This window comes from Pan troglodytes, chromosome 1 (genome assembly GCF_028858775.2).
Source record: "Pan troglodytes isolate AG18354 chromosome 1, NHGRI_mPanTro3-v2.0_pri, whole genome shotgun sequence".
In the NCBI taxonomy this organism is placed as follows: domain Eukaryota; kingdom Metazoa; phylum Chordata; class Mammalia; order Primates; family Hominidae; genus Pan; species Pan troglodytes.
In genome coordinates, this window is record NC_072398.2 from 37687822 (window position 1) to 37711668 (window position 23847).

The 23847-nt window shown below is 40.2% G+C and overlaps 1 protein-coding gene across 3 annotated transcripts in view; it reads right to left on the reverse strand.

Moving 5' to 3' along the window:
* Positions 1–23847, reverse strand: part of LOC745816 (putative uncharacterized protein encoded by LINC00467 homolog) — a 65202-nt gene that overhangs the window by 16950 nt on the left and 24405 nt on the right. For 2 of the 3 annotated variants that reach the window (XR_001712323.4, XR_010150639.1), the window contains exon 5: positions 14266–14365. Coding sequence is in view for 1 of the 3 variants with exons in the window: in XM_009441432.5 (XP_009439707.1) it covers positions 14300–14365 (66 nt within the window). In the remaining 2 variants the exon portion in view is untranslated. Of the gene's footprint in view, positions 1–14264; positions 14366–23847 lie in introns of those variants that run through there. The other variant, XM_009441432.5, reaches the window with a different exon arrangement.

Sequence of the window (23847 nt, forward strand, 5' to 3'; positions counted from 1 at the left end):
AGCCATCCTAATTGGGGTGAGATAGTATTTCATTGTGGTTTTGATTTGCATTTCCTTGATGATTAGTGATGTTGGGCATTTTTTTTCAAATATCTGTTGACCATTTGTGTACCTTCTTTTGAGAAATATTTATTCAGGTCTTTCACTCATTTTAAAAATTGGATTATTTGGTTTTTGCTATTGAGTTCCTTATATATTGTGGCTATTTTTGTTTGTTTGTTTTGAGATGGAGTCTTGCTCTTGTCACCCAGGCTGGAGTGCAATGGCACGATCTTGGCTCACTGCAACCTCAGCCTCCTGCACAGCTGGGATTACAGGCACCCGCCACCACGCCAGGCTGATTTTTGTATTTTTAGTAGAGACAGGATTTCCCCATGTTGGCCACGCTGGTCTCGAACTCCTGACCTTGTGATCTGCCCACCTCAGCCTCTCAAAGTGCTGGGATTACAGGTGTGAGCCACCGTGCCCAGCTAAGGTGATTTTTTAATATGGTAAAAGATGGGGATCTAGTTTCATTCTTCTGCACATGGATATCCAGTTCTCCCAGCACGATTTATTTACTTATTTTTATTTTTTAAGAATGATCCCACTCTGTTGCCCAGGCTGAAGTACAGAGGGACACGCACCGCTCACTGTAGCCTCAAACTCCTAAGCTCAAGTGATCCTTCCACCTCAGCCTCCCAAGTATCTGGGACCAGAAGCACACACCACCATGCCCAGCTAATATTTAATTTTTTGTAGAGATGGGGGTCTCACTATGTTTCCCAGGCTGGTCTTGAACTCCAGGCCTCAAACAATCCTCTTGCCTTGGCTTCCCAAAGTGCTGAAATTACAGGTATGCCACTATGCCCAGCCCCAGTATCATTTATAAAAGAGACTACCTTTTTCCCATTGGATGTTCTTGTTACCGTTGTTGAAAATGAGTTGGCTAGAAGTACATGGATTTCTTCTTGGGTTCTCTATTCTGTTCCATTGGTCTGTGTGTCTGTTTTTACAGTACCATACTGTTTTGGTTACTATAGCTTTATAGTATAATTTGAAATCAGGTAGTGTGATGCCTCCTTCTTTTTTCTTTTTGCTCAGGATCATTTAGCTATTCATATGAATTTCAGGATTTTTTTTTTCTATTTCTGTGAAAAATATCACCGGTACTGTGATAGGGATTACACTGAGTCTATAACTCACTCTGGGTAGTATAGACATTCAAACAATATTAATTCTTCCATTCCAGAGCATGGGATATCTTTCATTTTTTTTTGTCACCTTTAATTTCTTTCATTGGTGTCTTATAGTTTTCTTTGTAGAGATATTTTACTTCTTTGTTCTTTAGTTACATTTATTCCTAGGTATTTTATTTTTTGTAGCTATTGTAAATGAGATTGATTTCTTTATTTCTTTTTCAGGCTGATTGCTGTTAGCATATAGAAACACTCCTGATTTTTGCATGCTGATTTTGTGTCCTATGATTTTACTAAATTCATTTGTCGGTTCTAAGAGTTTTTGGTGGAGTCTTTGGGCTTTTCTAAATTTAAGATCATGTTGTTTGCAAACAAGGATAACTTGACTTCTTCCTTTCCAATATGGATGTCCTTTATTTCTTTCTCTTGCCTAATTGATGTGGCTGGGCATTTTTGTTTAATTGAATTTGCTGGTATCTTCAAAACAAGAGATAGCAGATGTCCTTTTCTTGTTTTTGACTGTAACAGGAATGCTTTTAGTATTTCCCCAATCTAAAACTTACAGAAAAGTTGCAAATACAGTATTTCCAGTAAGTTGTCATCCAACAAACAAGTACATTCTCCTATGTAACCACAATTTGAGGTCAAAATCAGGAAATTCACACTAATACATTACTATCATCTAATTTTCAAACAGCATCCAAGTTTTTCCAAGTCCTTTATAGATAAAAGATTGATGTCCTTTATAGCTAAAGGACTCAGGTCAGAATCAGGCACTGCATTTAAATGGCATGTCTCTTTAATCTCCTTCAATCTGGAACAGTTCTTCAGTTTTACCTTGACTTTAATGATGACAGTTTTGAAGATTACAGACCAGTTGTTTTGTAGAATGTCTCTCAATTTAGGCATGTATAATGATTTCTCATTATTAGATTTAGGTTATGGATCTGCAATGGAATGAATTTTCTGTGTCACCTCCCAAAATTCATACACTGAAACTCTAATCCAATATGATGCTATTTGGAGGTGGCTTTTTTTTTTTTTGAGATGGAGTCTCGCTCTGCCGCCCAGGCTGGAGTGCAGTGATGCAATCTGAGCTCAACACAACCTCCACCTCCTGGGTTCAAGCCATTCTCCTGCCTCAGCCTCCTGAGTAGCTGGGATTACACCCGGCTAATTTTTGTATTTTTATTAGAGATGGGGTTTCACCATGTTGGCCAGACTGGTCTTGAACTCCTGACCTCAAGTGATCCGCCCGCCTCGGCCTCCCAAACTGCTGGGATTACAGGTGTGAGCCATGGCGCCCGGCCTGGAGGTGGCAGCTTTGCAAGGTAATTAGGTCATGAGGGTGGAGCCCTCATGAAAGAGGTTAGTGTCCTTATAAAAAGAATAGCTAGCTCTCTTTCTGTCATTTGAGACAGCAAGAAAACCACCTTCTGTAAACCAGGAAAAGGGCATTCACAAAGAACAGAATCACCCTGGCACCCTGATCTTGCATTTTCAGCCTCCAGAAGTGTGAGAAATAAAAGTATGTTGTTTAAGCCACCCAGCCCATGGTAATTTGTTATAGCACTCTGAACTAGGACAACATCTTTGGCAGGAATATCACATCAGTGATGCTGTGTTCTTCTCAATGCATCCCAACAGGAGTCACACAATTTTGATTTGTCTCATTATTGATAATGCTAATTTTGATCACTTGATTCAGTAATGTCTACAAGGCTTCTCCACCACTACAAAATTATTCTTTTTCTCTGTGTTCACTTTCTTGACTTAGCCTTAGAGCCAGCCATCTTACCAAGGAGTAACCAAGGAGTACTAGCTCCTTTTAGTAGAGAATGGTATTTAGAAACCATGAACTGAACACTAGGTGTCTTCATTGCTATTAGGGTACCACTATTTCTAGACCCTTTCAGCTACAGAGGTAGGAAATATTCTAGAAATCCTAAGTTTAAATTGATTAATTTCAAATCTTGATCAAGTCCCACAGGTTCTTCTTTGTCTTCCTCCATTCCGTATTTGTGTCTTCCTTCTTCCACAGTGAAAACCCTGGTTTTTTCAACCACTTCACGTTTATTCATTTGCTCAATCTTACAATAAAAATAATTTAAGAATTACTATACTGATACTAGTAAGAAAAATTCTGTTATTTTACATTTTAATTACTGTATTTTGTTATATTTATTTTATTAGTATTTGATGTGTCTTCTTTTTTATACTTTTGTGGAGGCATAGTATGTATATAATAAAATTTACCCTAAGTATTCAATGATTTTTTAGTAAAATTCAGAGTTGTGCAACCATTACTGCAATCCAGTTTCAGAACATTTCCATCAGCATAAAAAGTTCCCTTCTAGGCTGGGTGCAGTGGCTCACATCATTAATCTCAGCAATGTGGAGGGCTGAGGCAGGCAGATCGCTTGAGCCCAGGAGTTTGAGACCAGCCTAGGCAACATGGTGGAAACTTGTCTCTACAAAAAATACAAAAATTAGCTGGGTGTGGTGGCAAATGCCTGTGGTACCAGATATGGGAGGCTGAGGTGGGAGGACTGCTTGAGCCCAGGAGGTTGAGATTGCAGTGTGCTGTGATTGCGCCACTGCACTCCAGCCTGGGCGACAGAGTGAGGCCATCTCAAAAAAGAAAAAAAGAAGAAGAAGAAGAAAAGTTCTCTCTGCCCATATGCAACAAGTCCCCACTTTGACACCTCACAGACTCAAGCCCAGGTCATCACTGGGCTCCACAGATTTGCCCATCCTAAAAATTTTATACAAATGGAATCAAACAATACTAGTCTTTTGTGTCTGACTTCTTTCACTTCATATGATGTTTTTAAGGTTCATCCATCTGCAGCATGTATCAGTAGCCTATGTTTTATTGCTGAATGATATTCCATTACATGTATATACCATATTGTGGTTATCTACTCACCAGCTGATAGACATCTGAACTGTTTCCAGTTTTTGCCTATTACATATAATGCTCCTATGAACATTCACAATAAGCCTTTGTGTAGACATATGTTTTGGGGGTATAGGGGTGGATATGTAGAAATAAAACTGCAGGTATATTTTTAACTGTTTAAGAAATGGCCAAACTGTTTTTCAAAGTGACTGTATCATTTTATGTTCCCACGAGCAATGTATGAGGGTTCTGATTCTTACTCACCCTCACCAACACTTGGTATTGGCAATCTTTTTTATTTTATTATTGTAGTGGGTGTGTAGTGACATCTCATTGTGGTTTTAATTTGCATTTCCCTAAAGGCTAATGCTATGAAGCATCTTTTCATGTATATATAAGCCATTGTATAAAGAAAACTGTTCTTTAGTTAAAACATAATAAATACTAATTTTTAAATGTTTTTTTATCCCATTTAAAAAACTGGATTATCTTACTATCAAATTATAAGAGTTCTTTATATATTCAGATAAAAGTCCTCTATTACATATAAGATTTGCAAATATTTTTCCCAGTCTATGACTTGTCTTTTAATTCCACTTAATGGTGCCTTTTGAAGAGCAGAATTTTTTCTATTTTGATGAAGTTCAATTTATTAATTCCGTTCTCTTGTGGATCATGTTTTTGTTGTCATATCCAAGAAATACCTGTCTAACCCAAAGTCACAAAAATTTTCTCCTTGCCACTTTCTAGAAACTTTATTTAGCTCTTATATGTAAGTCTATGATCCATTTAGAGTTAAATTTTGCACATGGCATGAGATAATTTTTTTTGCATATGGATGTATAATTGTCCCAGCACCATCTGTTGAAAAAATTATCATTTCCCCCATTGAATTATCTTGACGCTTTTGTCAAAAGTCAACTGACCATAAATGTAAGGGTTTTATCCTGGACTTCCAATTCTGTTTCGTTAGTCTGTTATCTATCCTTAAGCCAACAGCACATTGCTGTGATTACTGTTGCTTCATAAGTTTTAAAACTGGGTAGTGTAAGTCCTTAATCTTTGTTCTTTTTCCAAATTGCATTGACTATTTTAAGACTTTTGAATTCCATATACATTTTAGAATCAGCCTGTCAATTTATTTTTTTTTTAAGCCTGATGTGATTTTAGTAGGGAGGGCATTGAATCTATAGATTAATTAGGATAAAATTGCTATCTTAACAATATACTTAACAATATACATGAACATGGAGTATCTCTCAACTTAACTTAGATCTTTAGTTTCTTCCAGAAGTGTACACGTTTTGCACTTATTTTGCTAAGTTTATTGCTATGTATTTTATTCTTTCTGACACTACTGGGAATGGAATTATTTTTATTTTTATTTATTTTTTGATACAGAGTATCACTCTATCACCCAGGCTGGAGTGCAGTGGCACGATCTCGGCTCACTTCTACCTCCACCTCCTGGGTTCAAGCCGTTCTCGTGCCTCAGCCACCTGAGTAGCTGGGATTACAGGTGTGCACCACCACACCTGGCTAATTTTTGTACTTTTAGTAGAGACAGGGTTTCGCCACGTTGGCCAGGCTGGTCTTGAAATTCTGACCTCAGAATTCATCCACCTTAGTCTCCCAAAGTGCTGGGATTACAGGCATAAGCCACCACTTCTGGTCTTGGAATTGTTTTTATAATTTTGGTTTAGGTGAGTATTACTAACATATATAGATATGATTTCTGAATAGTGATCTTGCTAAACTTGTTTATTAGTGCTAGTAATTTATTCAGATTACTTTGGATTTTCTATGTCTGCAAATAAAGTTTTAGTTATTTTCTTTCCAATATAACTTAATTTTTCTTGCCTTACTGCACTAGCTAGAATTTCAAGTACACGCTGAAGTGTGAGAAAACATTGTCTTTCACCATTAAGCATAATGTTGGCTGTGGGTCTTTTGTAGATACTCTTTATGAAGTTTAGGAAGTCCTCTTCCATGCCTAGTGTGTTGAGAATTTTATCATTAATGGAAGTTACATTTCATCAAACAAATTTTATGTGTTTACTAGGATGACGACGTGGTTTTCCGTTATTAAAGTGGCATATTACATTAATTGATTTTGGAGTACTAAACCATCCTTGTACTCCTGGAATATGGTATATAATCATTTTCTTTTTTCTTTTTTTTTGAGGCAGAGTCTTACTCTGTTGCCCAGGCTGGAGTGCAGCAACATGAGATCTTGGCTCACTGCAACTTCCGCCTCCCAGGTTTAAGCAATTCTAGTGCCTCTGCCTCCCAAGAAGCTGGGATTACAGGCATGCACAACCACACCCAGCTAATTTTTGTATTTTTAGTAGAGATGGGGTTTTACCATGTTGCTCAGGCTGGTCTCGAATTCCTGGTCTCAAGCAATCTGCCTGCCTCGGCCTCCCAAAGTGCTAGGATTACAGGAGTGAGCTACCATGCCCAGACTTCTTCTATTTTTTTATTGGCGTGGTCTCATTCTGTTGCCTAATCCTTCTCAAATGTTGCTGGATTCTGTTACCTAATATTTCATTAAGGAATTCTGTATACATGTTCATGAAGAATACTTGTCTGCAATTTTCCTTCCTTGTGATGTGTTCGCCTGGTTTTGATATCTGAGTAATACTGGTCTCATAAAATGTGTTACAAATTGTTTCCTTTTTATTTCCCCCCAAAAATACTGTAGGATTGGTAATTTTTCTTCCTTAAAAGAAGCCATCCAGGCCTGGGTTTTCCCTTTTGAAAAGATTTCTAATTACCAATTCATTTTAGTCACATTACTTTTCTTCATTTATTATTGTCCTATTGATATTTCCCCCTTCTTCTTGAATCAGTTTTGTTAATTTGCATCTTTCTAGTAATTTGGCCATTTAAGTTGTCTAATTTGTTGACATAAAGTCATTCATAATATTCCCTTATAATACTTTTAACTTCTATAGAGTTGGTAGTGATGTCCTATCTTTTACTCTTAACTTTGGTATTTGTGTCTTTTCTCTATATTTTTCCCTTGCTCAGAATAGCTAAAGGTTTATCAATTGTGTTGATTAAAGAACAATTTTATTGGAATAGGAACAGCTCCAGTCTACAGCTCCCAGCGTGAGCGACACAGAAGACAGGTGATTTCTGCATTTCCAACTGAGGTACGAGGTTCATCTCACAGGGGAGTGCTGGACAGTCGGTGCAGGACAGTGGGTGCAGTGCACTGAGCTTGAGCCGAAGCAGGGCGAGGCATCACCTCACCCGGGAAGTTCAAGGGGTCAGGGAATTCCCTTTCCTAGTCAAAGAAAGGGGTGACAGATGGCACCTGGAATATCGGGTCACTCCCACCCTAATACTGCACTTTTCCAATGGGCTTCACAAACGGCACACCAGGAGATTATATCCCACACATGGCTTGGAGGGTCCTATGCCCACGGAGCCTCACTCATTGCTAGCACAGCAGTCTGAGATCAAACTGCAAGGCGGCAGCCAGGCTGGGGGAGGGGCGCCCGCCATTGCTCAAGCTTGAGTAGGTAAACAAAGCCTCCAGGAAGCTTGAACTGGGTGGAGCCCACCACAGCTCAAGGAGGCCTGCCTGCCTCTGTAGGCTCCACCTCTGGGGGCAGGGCACAGACAAACAAAAGACACAATAACCTCTGCAGACTTGAATGTCCCTGTCTGACAGTTTTGAAGAGAGTAGTGGTTCTCCCAGCACGTAGTTTGAGATCTGAGAACGGGCAGACTGCCTCCTCAAGAGGGTCCCTGATCCCTGAGTAGCCTAACTGGGAGGCACCCCCCAGTAGGGGCGGACTGACACCTCACACGGCTGGGTACTCCTCTGAGACAAAACTTCCAGAGGAACAATCAGGCAGCAGCATTTGCGGTTCACTAATATCCGCTGTTCTGAAGCCACCGCTGCTGACACCCAGGCAAACAGGGTCTGGAGTGGACCTCCAGTAAACTCCAACAGACCTGCAGCTGAGGGTCCTGACTATTAGAAGGAAAACTAACAAACAGAAAGGACATCCGCACCAAAAACCCATCTGTACGTCACCATCATCAAAGACCAAAGCTAGATAAAACCACAAAGATGGGGATAAAACAGAGCAGAAAAACCGGAAACTCTAAAAATCAGAGCCTCTCTCCTTCTCCAGTGGAACGCAGCTCCTCACCAGCAACGGAACAAAGCTGGATGGAGAATGACTTTGACAAGTTGAGAGAAGAAGTTTTCAGAAGATCAAACTACTCCGAGCTAAAGGAGGAAGTTCAAACCAATGGCAAAGAAGTTAAAAACTTTGAAAAAAACTTAGACAAATGGATAACTAGAATAATCAATGGAGAGAAGTCCTTAAAGTACCTGATGGAGTTGAAAACCACGGCACGAGAACTACGTGACAAATGCACAAGCCTCAGTAACCGATGCAATCAACTGGAAGAAAGGGTATCAGCAAATGAAATGAATGAAATGAAGCATGAAGAGAAGTTTAGAGAAAAAAGAATACAAAGAAACGAACAAAGCCTCCAAGAAATATGGGACTATGTGAAAAGACCAAATCTACGTCTAATTGGTGTACCTGAAAGTGATGGGGAGAATGGAACCAAGTTGGAAAACACTCTTCAGGATATTATCCAGGAGAACTTCCCCAATCTAGCAAGGCAGGCCAACATTCAAATTCAGGAAATACAGAGAACGCCACAAAGATACTCCTCGAGAAGAGCAACTCCGAGACACATAATTGTCAGATTCACCAAAGTTGAAATGAAGGAAAAAATGTTAAGGGCAGCCAGAGAGAAAGGTCTGGTTACCCACAAAGGGAAGCCCATCAGACTAACAGCTCATCTCTCAGCAGAAACTCTACAAGCCAGAAGAGAGTGGGAGCAAATATTCAACATTCTTAAAGAAAAGAATTTTTAACCCAGAATTTCATATCCAGCCAAACTAAGCTTCATAAGTGAAGGAGAAATAAAATACTTTACAGACAAGCAAATGCTGAGAGATTTTGTCACCACTAGGCCTGCCCTAAAAGAGCTCCTGAAGGAAGCACTAAACATGGAAAGGAATGACCAATACCAGCCACTGCAAAAACGTGCCATGTTTTAAAGACCATCGATGCTAGGAAGAAACTGCATCAACTAACGAGCAAAATAACCAGCTAACATCATAATGACAGGATCAAATTCACACATAACAATACTAACCTTAAATGTAAATGGGCTAAATGCTCCAATGAAAAGGCACAGACTGGCAAATTGGATAAAGAGTCAAGACCCATCAGTGTGCTGTATTCAGGAAATCCATCTCACGTGCAGAGACACACATAGGCTCAAAATAAAGGGATGGAGGAAGATCTACTAAGGAAATGGAAAACAAAAAAAAGGCAGGGGTTGCAATCCTAGTCTCTGATAAAACAGACTTTAAACCAAAAAGATCAAAAGAGACAAGGCCATTACATAACGGTAAAGGGATCAATTCAACAAGAAGAACTAACTATCCTAAATATATACGCACCCAATACAGGAGCACCCAGATTCATAAAGCAAGTCCTTAGTGACCTACAAAGAGAGTTACACTCCCACACAATAATAATGGGAGACTTTAACACCCCACTGTCAACATTAGACAGATCAATGAGACAGAAAGTTAACAAGGATATCCAGGAATTGAACTCAGCTCTGCACCAAGCAGACCTAATAGACATCTACAGAAACTCTCCACCCCAAATCAACAGAATATACCTTCTTTTCAGCACCACACCACACCTATTCCAAAACTGACCACATAGTTGGAAGTAAAGCACTCCTCAGCAAATGTAAAACAGAAATTATAACAAACTGTCTCTCAGACCACAGTGCAATCAAACTAGAACTCAGGATTAAGAAACTCACTCAAAACCGCTCAACTACATGGAAACTGAACAACCTGCTCCTGAATGACTACTGGGTACATAACGAAATGAAGGCAGAAATAAAGATGTTCTTTGAAACCAATGAGAACAAAGACACAACATACCAGAATCTCTGGGACACATTCAAAGCAGTGTGTAGAGGGAAATTTATAGCACTAAATGCCCACAAGAGAAAGCAGGAAAGATCTAAAATTGACACCCTAACATTACAACTGAAAGAACTAGAGAAGCAAAAGCAAACACATTCAAAAGCTAGCAGAAGGCAAGAAATAACTAAGATCAGAGCAGAACTGAAGGAAATAGAGACACAAAAAACCCTTCAAAAAATCAATGAATCCAGGAGCTGGTTTTTTGAAAAGATCAACAAAATTGATAGACCGCTAGCAAGACTAATAAAGAAGAAAAGAGAGAAGAATCAAATAGATGCAATAAAAAATGACAAAGGGGATATCTCCACCAATCCCACAGAAATACAAACTACCATCAGAGAATACTATAAACACCTCTACGCAACTAAACTAGAAAATCTAGAAGAAATGGATAAATTCCTCGACACATACACTCTCCCAAGACTAAACCAGGAAGAAGTTGAATCCCTGAATAGACCAATAACAGACTCTGAAATTGAGGCAATAACTAATAGCTTACCAACCAAAAAAAATCCAGGACCAGATGGATTGACAACCGAATTCTACCAGAGGTACAAGGAGGAGCTGGTTCCATTCCTTCTGAAACTTTTCCAATCAATAGAAAAAGAGGGAATCCTCCCTAACTCATTTTATGAGGCCAGCATCATCCTCATACCAAAGCCTGGCAGAGACACAACCAAAAAAGAGAATTTTAGACCAATATCCTTGATGAACGTCAATGCAAAAATCCTCAATAAAATACTGGCAAACCGAATCCAGCTGCACATCAAAAAGCTTATCCACCATGATCAAGTGGGCTTCATCCCTGGGATGCAAGGCTGGTTCAACAAACTCAAATCAATAAATGTAATCCAACATATAAACAGAACCAAAGACAAAAACCACATGATTCTCTCAATAGATGCAGAAAAGGCCTTTGACAAAATTCAACAACCCTTCATGCTAAAAACTCTCAATAAATTAGGTATTGATGGGACGTATCTCAAAATAATAAGAGCTATCTATGACAAACCCACAGCCAATATCATACTGAATGGGCAAAAATTGGAAGCATTCCCTTTGAAAACTGGCACAACACAGGGATGCCCTCTCTCACCACTCCTATTCAACATAGTGTTGGAAGTTCTGGCCAGGGCAATCAGGCAGGAGAAGGAAATAAAGGGTATTCAATTAGGAAAAGAGGAAGTCAAATTGTCCCTGTTTGCAGATGACATGATTGTATGTCTAGAAAACCCCATTGTCTCAGCCCAAAATCTCAAGCTGATAAGCAACTTCAGCAAAGTCTCAGGATACAAAATCAATGTGCAAAAATCACAAGCATTCTTATACACCAATAGTAGACAGCCAAATCATGAGTGAACTCCCATTCACAATTGCTTCAAAGAGAATAAAATACCTAGGAATCCAACTTACAAGGGATGTGAAGGACCTCTTCAAGGAGAACTACAAACCACTGCTCAATGAAATAAAAGAGGATACAAACAAATGGAAGAACATTCCATGCTCATGGGTAGGAAGAATCAATATCGTGAAAATGGCCATACTGCCCAAGGTAATTTATAGATTCAATGCCATCCCCATCAAGCTACCAATGACTTTCTTCACAGAATTGGAAAAAACTACTTTAAAGTTCATATGGAACCAAAAAAGAGCCTGCATCGCCAAGTCAATCCTAAGCCAAAAGAACAAAGCCGGAGGCATCATGCTACCTGACTTCAAACTATACTACAAGGCTACAGTAACCAAAACAGCATGGTACTGTTACCAAAACAGAGATATAGACCAATGGAACAGAAAAGAGCCCTCAGAAATAATGCTGCATATCTACAACCATCTGATCTTTGACAAACCTGACAAAAACAAGCAATGGGGAAAGGACTCCCTATTTAATAAATGGTGCTGGGAAAACTGCCTAGCCATATGTAGAAAGCTGAAACTGGATCCCTTCCTTACACCTTATACAAAAATTAATTCAAGATGGATTAAAGACTTAAATGTTAGACCTAAAACCATAAAAACCCTAGAGGAAAACCTAGGCAATACCATTCAGGACATAGGCATGGGCAAGGACTTCATGTCTAAAACACCAAAAGCAATGGCAACAAAAGCCAAAATTGACAAATGGGATCTAATTAAAATCAAGAGCTTCTGCACAGCAAAAGAAACTACCATCGGAATGAACAGGCAACTTACAGAATGGGAGAAAATTTCTGCAATCTACTCATCTGACAAAGGGCTAATATCCAGAATCTACAATGAACTCAAACAAATTTACAAGAAAAAAACAACCCCATCACAAAGTGGGTGAAGGATATGAACAGACACTTCTCAAAAGAAGACATTTATGCAGCCAACAGACACATGAAAAAATGCTCATCCATCACTGGCCATCAGAGAAATGCAGATCGAAACCACAATGAGATACCATCTCACAGCAGTTAGAATGGTGATCATTAAAAAGTCAGGAAACAACAGGTGCTGGAGAGGATGTGGAGAGATAGGAACACTTTTACACTGTTGGTGGGACTGTAAACTAGTTCAACCATTGTGGAAGTCGGTGTGGTGATTCCTTAGGGATCTAGAACTAGAAATACCATTTGACCCAGCCATCCCATTACTGGGTATATACCCAAAGGATTATAAATCATGCTGCTATAAAGACACATGCACACGTATGTTTATTGCGGCACTATTGACAATAGCAAAGACTTGGAACCAACCCAAATGTCCAACAATGATAGACTGGATTAAGAAAATGTGGCACATATACACCATGGAATACTATGCAGCCATAAAAAAGGATGAGTTCATGTCCTTTGTAGGGACATGGATGAAGCTGGAAACCATCATTCTCAGCAAACTATCACAAGGACAAAAAACCAAACACCGCATGTTCTCACTCATAGGTGGGAATTGAACAATGAGAACACATGGACACAGGAAGGGGAAGATCACACACCGGGGACTGTTGTGGGGTGGGGGGAAGGGCCTCAAGCAATCTTCCTGCCTCAGCCTTTCAAAGTGCTAGGGCTACAGGCATGAGCCACTGTGCCCAGCCTGGGTCAGTTCTTCATTTTTTAGGACCATCACTCATACTACAGGACATTTAATATTTTGGGCCCCTATCCACTAAATGTCAGTAACTCTCCTTAGTCTTTATAACAACCAGATCCATACCCGCGAGGGTGGGGGAGTCATTCAAGAACCAGTGACATAGTTAAGAGAGTAACTGCTTGGGCTTAAATATAAGCTCTGACACTACTGAAAAAATATTGGTCAAATTATTCACCCCTCTGTATCTCAGTTTCCTTATCTGTAAAATCAGAGTATTTTAATTTTGTTAAATATTTTTCTATTGAATTTTGTTGTTGTGATTAGCTGATACATATAAAATTCTTAGAATAGTACCTAGAACAGAGCAAGTGCATGATAAATATTAGCAAGTATTATTCCACAAATTCTGTCATCTTAACAAGTTTTTATATGGCAGGACAATATTTTTGAAATATTAACTTATTTTTCTTGTATTAATTCACTTTTTCCTTGCCCTTTCCTTCCATACTCCCTTTAGTCAGCTAGATAGCTATGAGCTCACTGCTTTGGCGGAGAAAAAACCAGATTTAAAAACAGAAAAATGATGTATGCATAAACTTTATTTCTAAAACTGTAAGCCTTTATGGGAATAGAGAAAGTTCCATATATACATAAAATATTTGGGAGAAACATAACTAAAAAGAACTGGGCTTTCTTATCTCCCTGTAACCCCACCCCAAGTTATAACAAGCCTAGAAAGAAATTTCCCCAGACTGAGGAAGAAGACAATATGGTGGGAAAGGGATAAGAGTACAGAAATTGACAGATCCTTAAAAAATGAATCCTCTGCCCTGATTCATGGAGTAGCAAAGAAGCAGTAAAAGTCCATACAAACATGAGGGCTCTAAGGCAGGGAGACGAGGAGGGTTAAATCCTGAACCTTGGGTTAATAATATGATACCAGAGAAGAAACGACTGGGAGATAAGACTATGCTGACCAGGCTTTAAGTAGTAGCCTTGCATTTCATATGTCAGCATAGCAGTGAAGGAGTAGAATTATGTATATGCCCCTACATGTAATATGGAATAAAAGAACATACCTGAAGGTACCAGACAAACAGGAATGACAATATCTTAGTGGCAAATGGTGTGGACCAGTGACTGAGGACCAGAAAGGATGATGGACATCTCAGAAGATACCTGCATGAACAGATAACATTGAGGACTAGGTGAATATGAGTACCTTCTCCCTTGTACTCATCTTGGTATTTGCCTTGGTAACACAGAGATCACCCCCACTTCAAAATCAGACTCAAACTATGAAACTACAAACTGACTGAGATCAGGTTTCCGTCCCCCTCCAATGAACGGAGACTTCAAAAAGAAAGTAAGCCGGGCGCGGTGGCTCACGCCTGTAATCCCAGCACTTTGGGAGGCTGAGGCGGGTGGATCACGAGGTCAGAAATTTGAGACCAGCCTGGCTAACATGGTGAAATCCCATCTCTACTAAAAATACAAAAATTAGCTAGGCGCAGTGGTGGGCGCCTATAATCCAAGCTACTCGGGAGGCTGATGCAGGTGAATCGCTTGAACCCGGGAGGCGGAGTCTGCAGTGAGCCAAGATCGCGCCACTGCACTCTAGCCTGGGTGACGGAGTGAGACTCCATCTCAAAAAGAATAAAAATAAAAATAAAGATGATTCATAGAAAATTACAGTAACATTTCTTGCATAATTTTGTGGACACAGATTCATACCCATATGCACAGAGTTGTTCATATAATTGTAAGTTTTTTAAGCTATGTATCTGTTGATGTAGCCCCTTTTTACTTTTGTTCATATCTCCTTTATTTATTTTTATTAGATTGTTAAAGATTTAATCAGTTTGTTGGGATTTTTGAAAAACCCAATTATTAGATGTATATTCTTCCTGTCTCTTAAGTCACTAAGGTTTTTATCTGTGTTATTTCCTTTATTCTGCTTTCCTTTGAGTTGTGTTTCAGTTGTTTTTTTCTAATTTAGTGATTTGATAAATTCTGTTTTCCTAATTGGACCATGAATGATACAGTTGGTAAATTCCTTTTATAGCTTAAATGAGCAAATACAATTTTTATAACATGTATGGCATGATAAGGCATGTATATATGGCAGAAACTTGGTAGCTATCAGAGTTAAAATTTATCTTCAGGACTATTAAACAAATTCTTGGTAGTAAATACTTACTAAGAAAACTTCTTCCATTACTTGGCAAACATTCAAAGAAGTATTTTAGTCATGATTAGAAGAAATAGAGCAAATATGCACTTAAATAAGACCTTTGTCCACCAACCTAAGGTTTTTCTTACTTGTACTACTGAATTCCCTGAAATGTAAATATTATTTGGACCTTTCTCCTTTATCCTATTGAGGACGGTAATGACTAACATAAATTCTCAAAATACTTGGTGGCAAAAAGACTATTTCCTCTCAAGTATTCCTGTTAAATATCATTATGCATTATGGCCTATACTTTCTTTTCATCATAACAGGATGAATCAAAGTATATTTGGATTTTTAATTTTAATTTCTATATTATCCTAAAATAAAGCTTAGATATTACCAATGGAATATTGTAAAAGAAGTGAAGTAATAACAAAAAGTTTATCTTACAATCAAGAGGGAAAATATAGTGTAAGTCTTACAGAATAAGTATCTTCTAAATTCCAGTCCAGGTGTCTCATAGGCTAGATGAAGAAATAGAGGCCTAGATAGGATAACTACTTCAAGATTAAAGGTCAAAAACAGAAGTTGGTCAAAAAACTGGATTCTTTTTGTTTTTTTTTTTTTTTTTTGAGACGGAGTCTCAAAAGAGACAGTCTTGAATTGCTGATGCCTCTCCTCCTTCATCCCCACTGGCAACGGCCATGTGGCATGGAGAGACATTATACGCACTTGGGGAAGGTAAAGTGCAGCGATTGTGGGACTTTGCTCTGGAACTCAGTGCTTCCATGTCACAGCACAAAGCAACACCGGGTAGAACTTACCCTGGTGTTTAGACAAGCTCTAGCCAGAGGCAAATTACTCATCCCAGGGTCAGAACCTAAGTTATAGCAAGCCCTACCACACAGGCTAAAGAACTCTGGGGTCATAAACTTCAAAGGCAGTTTAGGCCACAAGGACTGCAAGTCCTGGTGCTGTCCTGGGGTTGGAGTCAGTGGACTTGTGGGGCATGCAACCAAGTTACATACCAGCTGTGGTAGCCAAGGGAATGCTTGTACCACCCCTCCCCCAACCCCAGGTATGGCTGCTTGCAGCTCCAGGAGAGACTCCTTCCCTCTCCTTGAGGAGAGGAGAGAGAAGAGTAAAGAGAATTTTTGTCTTGCAACTTGGATACAAGTTCAACCACGGTAGGATAGGGGACCAATCAAGAGTTCCAAGGCCTCCATTACAGGCCCTAGCTCCCAGATAACATTTCTAGACATGCCATGGGCCAGAAGGGAACGTGCTGCCTTAAAGTGAAGGACCCAGTCCTGGCAGGACTAATCGCATACTAACAAAAGAGTCCTTGGGCCCTGAATAATCAGCTGTGATGCCCAAGCAGTACTTGCTATGGGCCTTGGGTGAGACCTAGAGATGTGCTGGCTTCAGGTGTGACCTGGCACATTATCCAGCTGTAGTGGTTATAGGGAGAGATGCCAGCTTAAGAAATGGAAAGGGAGGAGTAAAGGGGACTCCGTCTTGGAACTTCAGCTACCACCTTGGCCAAAGTGGGGTAGAGTACCAGGTGGGCTCTTGGAGTCCCTGATTCCAGGCGTTGGCTCTTGGATGGCATTTCTGGACCTACCCTGGGCCACAGGGGGAGCCTACTGCCCTGAGGGGAGAATCCAGGCCTGGAAGCATTCACTACAAGATGACTGAAGAGCCCCTGGCCCTTGAGTGAACATCAGTGGTGGCCAGAAGTACATGCTGTAGGCCTGGGACGATGGTGGCCATGGGAAGAGACTCTTTTGCTTGTGAAAAGGGGAGGGAAAAGTGAAAAGTCTTGTGGCTTGGATGCCAGCTCAGCTGCAGTAGAATAGAGCACCAGGTAGATACCTAAGGTTTCCAACTCCAGGCCCTAGCTCCTGGATGGCATCTCTGGACCTGGTGGGGCTGAGGGAACTTACCACCCCAAAGGAAAGGACATAGCCTGGCTGGCTTTGCCACCTGCTGATTGTAGAGCCCTAAGGCCTTCAGCAAACATGGGCAGCAGCCAGACAGTGGTTACCATGGGCTTTGGGCAAGACCCAGTGCTGTGCTGGCTTCAGATCTGACCCAACACAGTCCCAGTGATGGTGGCCACAGGGGTGCTTGTGTCACCCCAGCTCCAGGCAGCTCAGCACAGAAAGGGAGAGAGATTGTTTGTTTGGGAGAAAGCAGGAGAAGAGAACAAGTGTATCTTCCTGGTAATCCAGATAATTCTCCTGGATCTTATGTAAGAGCACCATGGTGGTCTATGTTATCGGGCTTGGGGTGTCCCCTAATGAAGATATGGCTGCAATGATTAAAAAATTAGATTACAATACCAAAGTCCCTTTGAATTCCTGGAAAACCTTCCCAAGAAGGATGGGTACAAACAAGCCCAGACTGCAAAGACTACAGTAAATACTTAACTCTTCAGTGTCCAATCACTAAGGAACATCCACAAGTACCAGGATCACCCAGGAAAACATGACCTCACCAAACAAGCTGAATAAAGCACCAGGGACCAATCCTGGAGAAAGACAGAGTTATCTGAACTTTCAGAGAATTCAAAATAGCTATGTTGAGGAAACTTAATGAAACTCAAGATAATACAGAGAAAGAATTCAGAATCCTATCAGATAAATTTAACAAGAGATTGAAATAATTTAAAAGAATCAAGAAGAAATTCTGGAGGTGAAAAATGCAATAGTAATCCCAGCACTTTGGGAGGCCAAGGCAGACGGATCACCTGAGATCAGGAGTTCGAGACCAGTTTGACTAACATGGAGAAACTCCATCTCTACTAAAAATACAAAATTAGCCAGGCATGGTGGCGCATGCCTGTAATTCCAGCTACTCAGGAGGCTGAGGCAGGAGAATTGCTTGAACCCTGGAGGTGGAGGTTGCGGTGAGCCAAGATAGCGCCACTGCACTCCAGCCTGGGCAACAAGAGGGAAACTCCATCTAAAAAAACAAAAAAACAAACAAAAAAAAAGAGGAGGTAGAGAGATATGGTGTAGAAAGTTTATTCAGGCCGGGCGCAGTGGCTGACACCTGTAATCCCAGAACTTTGGGAAGTCGAGGCGGGCAGATCACCAGGTCAAGAGATCAAGACCATCCTGGCCAACATGGTGAAACCCTGTCTCTACTAAAAATACAAAAATTAGCTGGGTGTGGTGGCACGTGCCTGTAATCCCAGCTACTTGGGAGGGTGAGGCATAAGAATCGCTTGAACCCAAGAGGCGGTGGTTGCAGTGAGCCAAGATTGTGCCACTGCACTTCAGCCTGGCGACAGAGTGAGACTCCATCAAAAGAAGGAAAGAAGGAAGGAAGGAAGGAAGGAAGGAAGGAAGGGAAAGTTAGTTTATTCTAAGAGATAATAACAGAGAATTTCCCTAAAGTAAAGAAAGATATTAATATTCAAGGATAAGAAGGTTTAGAACACCAAGCAGAATTAACCCAAGTATTAATAAGACTACCTCAAAACATTTAATAAACACCCAAAGGTAAAGGATAAAGAAACAATCCTAAAAGCAGCAAAAGAAAAGAAACAAATAACATACAATAGAGCCCCTGAAAACCTTACAGGCCAGGAGAGAGTGACATGAGATATTTAAAGTGATGAGGGAAAAAAACTACTTTTATCCTAGAAGAGTATGTCCCGCAAAAATATCCTGCAAACGTAAGGGAGAAATAAAGACGTTTCAAGACAAACAAAGGCTGAGGGATTTCATCATTGCCAGCCCTGAACAAAATGAAATACTAAAGGGAGTTCTTCAATCTGAGGGAAAACAGTGTTAATGAGCAATATGAAATCATCTAAAGATGTAAAACTCACTGGTAACATTAAGTACATAGAAAAACAACAAATATAACACTGTAATTGTGGTGTGTAAACTATATCTTGAGTAGAAAGGTAAAAGGTGAACTGATGAAAAATAATAACTACAACAACTTTTCAAGACGTAGAGAGTATAATGAGATAAAAATAGAAACAATAGGAAGTTAAGCAAGGGAGTAAAGTTAAGCTGTAGACTCCATATTTGTTTTCTCTTTGCTTGTTTGTCAGTTTGTTTATGCACTCAGTGTTAAGTTGTCATCAGTTTAAAATTATGGGTTACAAGATATTATTTGCAAGCCTCATGGTAACCTCAAGTCAACAAACATACAACAGATATACAAGAAATTAAATCATATCACCTGAGAAAATCACCTTTGGTAAATGAAAGACAAGAAGGCAGGAAATAAAGAAGGCCACAAAAACAACTGAAAAACAAATAACAAAATGTCTGGGGTAAGTCCTTACTTATAACACTGAATGTAAATGGACTAAATCTCCCCAGTCAAAAGACAGAGTGGCTGAATGGATTTAAAAAAATAATAATAAGACACAATGATCTGTTGCTTACTAGAAACATACTTCACCTATAAAAACACACATAGACTGAAAATAAATGAATGTAAAAGAAATTCCATGCCAATGGAGACCAAGTAAGAGCAGGAGTAGCTATACTTGTATCAGACAATATAGATTTCAAGACAAAAACCATAAAAAGAGACAAAGAAGATCATTATATAATGATAAAGGGGTCAATTCAGCAAGAAGATATAATAATTTTAAATATATATGCACCCAACACTGGATAACTCAGATATATAAAGCAAATATTATTAGAGCTAAAGAGAAAGATAGACCCCAATACAATAATAGCTAGAGACTTCAACACCTGACTTTCAGCATTGCACAGATCACCCAGACAGAAAATCAATAAAAATAATCAGACTTAATCTGCATTACAGACCAAATGGACGAAATAGATGTTTACAAGAACATTTTATTCAACGGCTACAGAATATACGTTCTTTTCCTCGGCGCATGGTTCATTCTCAATAATATTAATACATCATATGTTAGGCCACAAAACAAGCCTTTAAAAATTCAAGAAAAAAGAAATTATATCAAGCATCTTTGTTGACTACGATAGAATAAACTAGAAATCAGTAACAAGAGGAATTTTGGAAACTATACAAACACATGGAAATTAAACAATATGCTCCTGAATGACTAGTGGGTCAATGAAGAACTTGAGAAGAAAATTTAAAAACTTCTTGAAAGAAATGATAATGGAAATACAACATACCAAATCCTATGGTATACAACAGAAGCAGTACTAAGAGGAGAGTTTATAGCTATAAGTGCTTTTATAGGAAAAGTAGAAAAACTTCAAATAAACAACCCATCTATGCGTCTTAAAGAACTAGAAAAGCAAGAGCAAACCAAACCTAAAATTAGTAGAAAAAAAGAAATAGTAAAGGTCAGAGTAGAAACAAATGAAATTGAAATGAAAATAATACAAAAGATCAATGAAATGAAAAGCTGGTTTTTGAAAAGATAAATAAAATTGATAAATCCCTAGCCAGACTAAGAAAAATAGAGAAGACCCCAAATAAAATCAGAGACTAAAAAGGAGACATTACAACCAATACAACACAAATTCAAAGGATTATTGGAGGCTCATAAGCAAATATGTGCCAATAAATTAGAAAACCTAGAAAAAATGGATAAATTACTGGACACATACAACCTACCAAGACTGAACCAGGAAGAAATCCAAAATCTGAACAGACCAATAACAAGTAGTAAGATCGCAGCTGTAAAAAAGTCTCCAAGGAAGGGTAAGCCTGGGATCTGATGGCTTCACTGCTGAATTTTACCAAAAATTTAAAGAACTAATACCAGTCCTACTCAAACTATTTCAAAAAATTGAGGAGGAAAGAATACTTCCAAATTCATTCTATGAAGTCAGTATTACCCTGATACCAAAACCAGACAAAGACACCTCAAAATAGAAATCTACAAGCCAGTATTCCTGAACATTGATGTGAAAATCCTCAACAAAATATTAGCAAACTGAATTCAACATATTAGTAAGATCATTCATCATGACTAAGTGGGATTTATCCCAGGGATACAAGGATGGTTCAAGATACGCAAATCAATTAATGTGATATATCAACAGAATGAAGGATAAAAACCATACGATCATTTCAATTGATGCTGAAAAATCATTTGATAAAATTCAGCATCCCTTCAATCCTCAAAGAACTGAGTATAGATGGTACATATCTAAACACAATAAAAGCCATATATGACAGACCCACAGCTAGTATTTGCATTGAAGGGGGAAACACTGAAAGCCTTTCCTCTAAGAGCTGGAACATGACAAGGATGCCCACTTTCGCCATTGTTTTTTTTTTTTTTTTTTTTTTTTTGAGACGGAGTCTCGCTCTGTCGCCCAGGCTGGAGTGCAGTGGCGCGATCTCAGCTCACTGCAAGCTCCGCCTCCCGGGTTCACGCCATTCTCCTGCCTCAGCCTCCTGAGTAGCTGGGACTACAGGCGCCCATCACCACGCCCGGCTAATTTTTTGTATTTTTAGTAGAGGCGGGGTTTCACTGTGTTAGCCAGGATGGTCTCGATCTCCTGACCTCATGATCCGCCCGCCTCTGCCTCCCAAAGTGCTGGGATTACAGGCGTGAGCCACCGCGCCCGGCCTCACCATTGTTATTCAACCTACTACTGGAAGTCCTAGCTAGAGCAATCACACAAGAGAAAGATATAAAGGGCATCCAAATTGGAAAGAAAGAAGTCGAATTATCCTTGTTTGCAGAGGCTATGATCTTGTATCTGGAAAAACCTAAAGACTCCACCAAAAAACTATCAGACTGATAAACAAATTCAATGAAGTTGCAAAATACAAAATCAGCACACAAACATAAGTAGTATTTCTATATGCCAACGACAAACAATCTGAAAGAGAAATCAAATAGTCCCATTAACAATAGCCACAAATAAAATAGTGAGGAATTAACTTACCCAAACAAGTGAAAGATCTTGGCTGGGTGCGGTGGCTCATGCCTCCCATCAGAAGGCCGAGGTGGGTGGATCATGAGGTCAGGAGTTTGAGACCAGCCTGGTCAACATGGTGAAACCCCATCTCTACTAAAAATACAAAAATTAGCTGGGCATGCTGGTGGGCACCTGTAATCCCAGCTACTTGGGAGGCTGAGGCAGAAGAATTGTTTGAACCCAGGAGGCAGAGGTTGCAGTGAGCCAAGATCATGCCATTGCACTCCAGCCTGGGCAACAGGGCGAGACTACATCTCAAAAAAACAAAAAAGGAAGAGTTTCCAAGATGGCCAAATAGGAACAGCTCCAGTCTACAGCTCACACCATGAGTGATGCAGAAGATGGGTGATTTCTGCATTTCCAACTGAGGTACCAGGTTCACCTCACTGGGGCTTGTCGGACAGTGGCGGCAGCCCAAGGAGTGTGAGCTGAAGCAGGGCGGGGCATCGCCTCACCTGGGAAGCGCAAGGGGTTGGGAAATTCCCTTTCCTAGCCGAGGGAAGCTGTGACAGATGGTACCTGGAAAATTGGGACCCTCCCACCCTAATACTGCGCTTTTCCAATGGTCTTAGCAAATGGCACACCAGGAGATTATATCACGTGCCTGGCTCAGAGGGTCCCACGCCCACAGAGCCTCACTCACTGCTAGCACAGCAGTCTGAGATCAAACTGCAAGGTGGCAGCGAGGCTGGGGGAGGGGCGCCCACCATTGCTGAGGCTTGAGTAGGTAAACAAAGCGGCCAGGACGCTTGAACTGGGTGGAGCCCACCACAGATCAAGGAGGCCTGCCTGCCTCTGTAGACTCCACCTCTGAGGGCAGGGCATAGCTAAACAAAAGGCAGCAGAAACTTCTGCAGACTTAAACATCCCTGTCTGACAGCTTTGAAGAGAGTAGTGGTTCTCCCAGCATGGAGTCTGAGATCTCAGAACGGACAGACTGCCTCCTCAAGTGGGTCCCTGATCCCCGAGTAGGCTAACTGGGATCCTCCCAGTAGAGGCTGACTGATACCTCATACAGCCCAGTGCCCCTCTGAGACAAAGCTTTCAGAGTAACGATCAGACAGAAACATGTGCCGTTCTGCAATATTTGCTGTTCTGCAGCCTCCGCTGGTGATACCTAGGCAAACAGGGTCTGGAGTGGCCCTCCAGCAAATTCCAACAGACCTGCAGCTGAGGGTCCTGACTGTTAGAAGGAAAACTAACAAACAGAAAGGACTCCACAACAAAACCGCATCTGTACGACACCATCATCAAAGACCAAAGGTAGATAAAACCACAAAGATGGGGAGAAACCAGAGCAGAAAAGCTGAAAATTCTAAAAATCAGAGTGCCTCTTCTGCTCCAAAGGAACGCAGCTCCTCGCCAGCAACACAACAAAGCTGGATGGAGAATGACTTTGACAAGCTGGGAGAAGAAGGCTTCAGATGATCGGTAATAACAAACTTCTCCAAGCTAAAGAAGGATGTTTGAACCCAACACAAAGAAGCTACAAACCTTGAAAAAAGATTAGACGAATGACTAACTAGAATAAACAGCATAGAGAAGACCTTAAATGACCTGATGGAGTTGAAAAC